Source organism: Stegastes partitus, unplaced genomic scaffold, assembly GCF_000690725.1.
Source record: "Stegastes partitus isolate 25-593 unplaced genomic scaffold, Stegastes_partitus-1.0.2 Scaffold1481, whole genome shotgun sequence".
NCBI lineage: Eukaryota > Metazoa > Chordata > Actinopteri > Pomacentridae > Stegastes > Stegastes partitus.
This window is the reverse complement of record NW_007579212.1, coordinates 69,026-75,082: the sequence shown is the minus strand read 5'-3', so window position 1 is coordinate 75,082 and position 6,057 is coordinate 69,026. Positions and strand designations below refer to the sequence as shown.

The following is a 6,057-nucleotide window of genomic DNA, read 5'->3' as shown; positions in this document are numbered from 1 at the left end:
AGGCACGAGCTATTTGTGCCATCTAAGGAGGTAGGTTTAACAAATGGGTTTTTGTTTATTTATGTTCTTTCCAGGGTTTAGTTAATTTTTGGGGTTCTAGATAGTTTGTTTTGTTTGTTGTGTTGGCCTTAGTCCACCCTGAAGCGGTTTTAATTGTTCTTTGGTTTGTAAATTCAACTTGGAATTGTATAAAAGTGGGAATTTCTGTGTCACTAAACTACCTATACTTATTCCTCCTCCACCTTTCTTTTATGTTGTGCCTCTGCACCCCTAGACCGGGGACAAAACAATACCAATGAAATATCCACATCATGAAATATCCCCAACTATGCTCCAGTGTAGTTCAACTGCATCACGAACAACAGCTGACAAATCAGACCACTCTACACAACAGAACTGAATTCTGTTACAAACTGACCAAACTGCGTCCTTTGCTTCAGGAGTTTGTTTCTCCGAGTCAGCTATCAACTGCAAACTGCAAAGTACGTACATCTGAACTCTCTTGGTATTAAGAAGCGGCCAATGAGAAGCTCTGTGGTTGGCTGCTTGTCAGGAAGCAGACTGTCAGGCGTGTTCACCTGGTCACTGAGGAAACTCCACATTGATCCTGAGGATGAATTTATTTTGTACATATCAGACATCAGCGGATACAGAAGGGTCACATCTAAATGTACAGTGTCAGATTAAACTCCACCCGGCCCTCCCTTATGCTAGTGTGTGGTGCACAAAGCAAGCGCTCCTCCTGAAACAACATCGGAGATTTCAATCTGACATTTACAAAATCACATATCAAGCTTTACCAGCTAATAATGCCACTGATCAGAGCTCTGAATCAATAGATCGATACTCACACACACACACACACACACACACACATATACATACGCAGACTCACACACACACACACACTCACTCACATTAGATGCACACACAGTAACACACACACTCACACACACAGACTCAGACTTCAGGCACAGTAATAAAAAGCAGTTTGTGTTTCATCCTGAGTGTTTCCTTCAGACCTACTAACTAAACTGTGGTTACTACGGTTACTATAGTCACTGTGGTTGCTATGGTTACAGGTGATACTACTGGTGTGTATGAGGCGGCTCTGTTTGGTTTAATAAAGGTTTACAGTGGCCAGTAATTACAATTCATGATAAAGAGTTCGTGTGAAGCTGCTGTTTACAGCATCAAAGTGCAAATGTTCAACAAACACAGAGGAACAGAAACTCCTGGGTCCCTGTTCTCGGTTCTTGTGTTCTTTCATCCTCTGAATTTGCAATAATTTGCAGACAAAACCCAATTTGTTGTAATTTTCCTCTTTCTTTCTAACTTCCAGATTTGCTGTCAGAACACTTGCGGTAATTTTAATTCTGCCAGAACCCGGTCAGAATATTGTGATTTGTGCTTTAATGAATCAGAACAGAACCGGTGAGTTTGTCTGAAAACTAATTAAAGAAACCAAAGAATTCACATTTTCAGTTGGTGGCAGCGCCCCATGGTGGTGTGTTTGTGTTGCGTTCAGGAACCTGATTCCGTGGAAGGGTTTTAGATCAACGGCAGCGTGCGTGCGTGTGTGTGCGTGTGTGTGTGTGTGTGTGTGTGTGTGTGTGTACTTGTGTTTGTGTTTGTGTTGTTAGCTCTGGTCATTAAAAGAACGCTGGTGATCAATATTACAGTATTGACAGATGTCGTTCATTGTTAATAAATAAATAAATAAATAAATAAACATATTAATTATAAGTATAGACACATTTATCTCATTATTAATAAATACAATTATTGATTATTCAACACAGTCCAGCTGCCTGATGTGTCACATGACCATGTGGGAGCAGCTGTCGAGTCCAGTGATTGGTCAGAAGGTAAAGAGAGGCGGGGCCAGCAAGACTCCTGACTGATCGGCTCCATGAATCAGTGTCCTGCATTGTGATTGGCTGATTTGATCAGTTGGTCCAAATGCAGCGCTCCAATTGGCTGAGTGCAGCCACATCACGGACTGTGAGCGATGAGTTCAGCAGGTGTGTCAGAGGTTGGAGGACTGTTTGATGCTGTGGAAGGACACTCTGCTCGGGGAGGTGGGCAGCGACGTGGCACGCACCGCCCGGCTCCGGATGGAGTGACGGTCCTGCCAACGAATCCAACGCTTCCTGACTGCAGAGCGCACCTGTACACGGACAGACAGGTGGATACACAGGTAAATATTGTGTAAATGGTGTAAAGCCACACAGCAGAACCCCACAAAGAACAAGGGAACAGAAATTACCTCACTGTTGAGGAAGCAGTAGAAGACAGAGACGAAGAAACCCTGCAGAGACACACAGAGGGACACTGTTAGCTGCTAGCAGTGCTAACAGAAGCTAACAGGCAGCTAACCAAAGCTAACAATGCTAGCAGGCAGCTGGCAGTGCTAACAGATGCTACGAGCAGGATGTCTTTGAACCCTGGTGTCAGGTTTAACCTGATGGTCATTCGGTTGCTAACATGGTTGTTCTAACTCGGAGGTACAGGAAGAAGTTTTCTTTCTTCGGTTACTGATTCATATTAAATGTATGGTTGAGTTCAGAGTGTGAGTCCTCACTTGGAAAAGTTCCACATGTTTGATTTCATATAAATACTGTCAGTGCTGTCAGATTTGGTGTCTGTAGAAACTTTTCTGATTCAGTTTGTGGTTTTGAAGGTGATGCATGAATCTGAGATGACCAGCTGCATGTCGTGTAGGTAAAGTGAGAACAGAAGTGAACCTGGAAGGACTCCAGGATGGAGTTGAAGTAGATGAAGACGATCTGAGCGACCTCGTCTTCTCCTCCAGGATTCACAAAGAACAGCATGTAGGTGATTCCTAACAGAGGCAGCAGCACCAGCGTCGCCTTCACCGCCTTCCTGCATCGACCAACCACAGCACAGCGTTAGACTGTCAGCTGACATCATCACCTGCTGCAGGTAAAGCATCCACAGAATCACAGCCCACTCTCACCACAGGTCCACTGATCAGGCCTGTAGATTCTCCCAAACCTGCGGTTGGACGTTTTAACACGTTCAAAATGTAAAACTTGAGATTCTATTTCCTGAGTGAATTAAAACCATGAAAATTCCTGCAGCAGCATTTTTTGTAGAAAAGACACGTGTTGGTATCAAAATACACATCATCACTGTTGTGCACAATCTGAGGATGGAAACAGAACAAATGGACAGAACCAGAACTGAACGCGATCAGAGGAGAATCTAAAGACTGTCAAACAAGCTGCAAACTGGTTTGATTCATGAGCTTTAACGGTTCTATTAAACATGAGAACACCAAAGTGTTTTCTGTATTTTACAGCCATGAGATACATTCAGCAGAGTTAGAATATGAACTTATCAGCTATTTATTTTGCCACAGAGTGAATCGTGTCTCGGAGATGATCCTGGTATCAAATGCAGGTAAAAATTTGACCTTTGATTTGCTATAACATGTTCTGACCACCAACCATCACACATGCTCATATGAGCCCTGAAAATTTACCTAAAATACACTTTTTAAAGTTTTCTCTGGTGAAATACAGAAAACACATCCAGTGTACCGATACTTGTTTCTATGACTCTTCCTACCGGTACTGGATGGTCTCTGAGGTTGTTGACGCCCTCAGTTTGGTCATCAGGATCCGAACGATGTTAAACAGGAAGACAAAGTTAATCTGAGGAGAGAAGAAGAAGAGATCGACGATGTTCACAGCAGACAGTCAAATAGAGTTTATTGATAAATTATATTATAAATTTAGAAAATAGGGTTCGTATTTAAGGTAGACTGGCTGTCTTTAAGATGGACTAACTGGATGTATTTAAGGTGGACTGACTTGCTGTCTTTCAGGTGGACTAGCTGTATTCATAGTGGATTGACTAGCTGTATTTAAGGTGGAGTCACAAGTTCTATTTAAGGTGGACTAGCTGTATTTATAATGGACTGACTAGATGTAATTAAGGTCGACTGGCTGTCTTTAGGGTGGACTAACTAGCTGTATTTGAGGTGGACTGACTTGCTGTATTTAAAGTGGACTCGCTGACTGTATTTAAGGTGGACTAACTGGCTGTATTTAAGGTGGACCGGCTGTTTTTTAAGGTGGCTTGGCGGTGTTCTTACCAGCAGGACCAGGATCATGGGACCTTGGTAGATGTAGTCTGTATAAACCCCGGCCCTCTTGCCAAACCAGCACCTGTCAATGAACACACAACCAGCCCTCTGATTAGTGATGATGTCATCATAAGCCCTGTGCTGTGATTGGATGTTGTAAATCAAAACCTGGAGGTAACCGAGTTAAGAACAAGGATGGCTCGACCCCTGTTTGGACATTGGACTCAGAAGTGATTAGTGACAAATGAAAACTCTTCACATAAAAAGAAACTGTCACTGCACATGCAAAGGTGTTTCATCATCTGATCATGTGACTTACTTCTCGTTGTCATAGTAAAGCTTCCCGAAAGCCCACGCCACGATGATGGGGAACGGAATACCTGTAAGCAGACAGACAGGTGGACAGGTGAGCTGACAGATAGATAGATAGATAGATAGATAGATAGATAGATAGATAGACAGATAGACAGACAGATAGACAGATAGATAGATAGATAGATAGACAGATAGATGTACTGACCCCAGCCGATGCAGATGAACATCCATTTCCTCAGTTTGTCGGTGGAATAAGTGAGAACGACGGCGGTGTGCAGGTAGCAGCCTTCACCGAACATCCAGAAGAAGTTGGTCACATGGAAGTAATTGTAACCTGCAGTCACCAACCTGCACCACACCTGAAAGGAAGAGGCGCAATAACCTGCAGCACACCTTTATCTTTACAATGCCTGACCGGACACCATGTGACACAGTGGATCAGGAAGTTCTCGGGTGGTTTAGATCGTACTTAGAAAACGGCAAATACGTGAATAGTTAATGCTGATCAGTTCTTCCTCTTCAGTGCGTCCACTTATTCAGATCTTCAGACTTTAGAGTTGCTTGTTGTAGCTACACAGATGGAAGTGTGTGTGTTACCTGGTTGCTCTCTGTAACAGCAGGGTTCATTGTCAACTGGACGATGAACCAGGTTGCGTTTCTCAGGATGAAGGCTGAGATCAGATTCCAGTGAATAATGTTCCTTAGACAGCGAATGCTCCTGTAACACACACACACACACACACATGCACATGGGGGGGAATTAAATGCAGCATTGCTCAAAAACAGTAAACAGAGGAACAAGTTATTGGAAGATACACTGAGCATGGTGACACACTCGCCACAACACACGCTGTAACACAAACACACTTGTGATGATTGTGTTTTGTGTTTCAAACACAAAATGATTGAAATGGAGGAAATAAAGCAGAATGATCTTTTAGGACTGAATCAGGATTTCAATTTGGAAGCTTCAGCTCCTCCATCTTCATGTTTCATTTTCACGTCTCATCTTCATGTTTCATTTCACATGTTGTCGTCATATTTCGTCTTTATGTGTCATTTTCACGTCTCATCTTCACGTTTCGTCGTCACGTTTTGTTTTGACATCCCTTCCTCATGTCTTGTCTTCATGTTTCATCTTCATGTTTCGTCTTTATGTTTCATTTTCACATCTCTTCTTATCATCTCGTCTTCACGTTTCGTCTTCACACTTAATCTTCATTTTCCTTCTTCACGTCTCGACTTTCCGTTTCGTCGTCTCGTCTCATCTTCAAGTTTCTTCTTTACACTTCCTCGCTGGGAGGAGCTGAGAGAAAAGGGCATGGCACGAGCGAAGGATACGAGACAGACAGACAGACAGACAGGTGGACGGACAGATGGAAAGGTGTGCAGATGGACAGACAGATAGACAGACAGGTGTACAGGTGTGTTACCTGAGTCTCATGAAGAGAGTGAAGGCGAGCAGCAGAGCTCCCAGAGAGATGCAGTGACCCAGATAGTTGATGATGACGGCCACGTGATAATGAACTTTGCTCTTCCTCTGAAACACGCAAACACAAAACTGATTGATAAAAAACTAACAGCTGAATCTGAAACACGAAACTTATTTAGAATGTTTTCAGGATTGT

At 43.1% G+C, this 6,057-nt stretch overlaps 1 protein-coding gene across 1 annotated transcript in view; it reads right to left on the bottom strand.

Annotated features, from left to right (window-relative positions):
• Window positions 1-2,029: 2,029 nt before the first annotated feature.
• crhr1 (corticotropin releasing hormone receptor 1) overlaps window positions 2,030-6,057 on the bottom strand; it is a 13,327-nt gene continuing 9,299 nt past the window's right edge. Inside the window, exons 6-14 of the mRNA XM_008299934.1 lie at window positions 5,863-5,969; window positions 5,027-5,147; window positions 4,635-4,788; window positions 4,434-4,494; window positions 4,124-4,196; window positions 3,595-3,680; window positions 2,748-2,886; window positions 2,270-2,311; window positions 2,030-2,170 (exon numbers count right to left, since the gene is read on the bottom strand). Of these exons, the coding sequence (XP_008298156.1) occupies window positions 2,030-2,170; window positions 2,270-2,311; window positions 2,748-2,886; window positions 3,595-3,680; window positions 4,124-4,196; window positions 4,434-4,494; window positions 4,635-4,788; window positions 5,027-5,147; window positions 5,863-5,969 (924 nt within the window). The remainder of the gene's footprint in view (window positions 2,171-2,269; window positions 2,312-2,747; window positions 2,887-3,594; window positions 3,681-4,123; window positions 4,197-4,433; window positions 4,495-4,634; window positions 4,789-5,026; window positions 5,148-5,862; window positions 5,970-6,057) is intronic.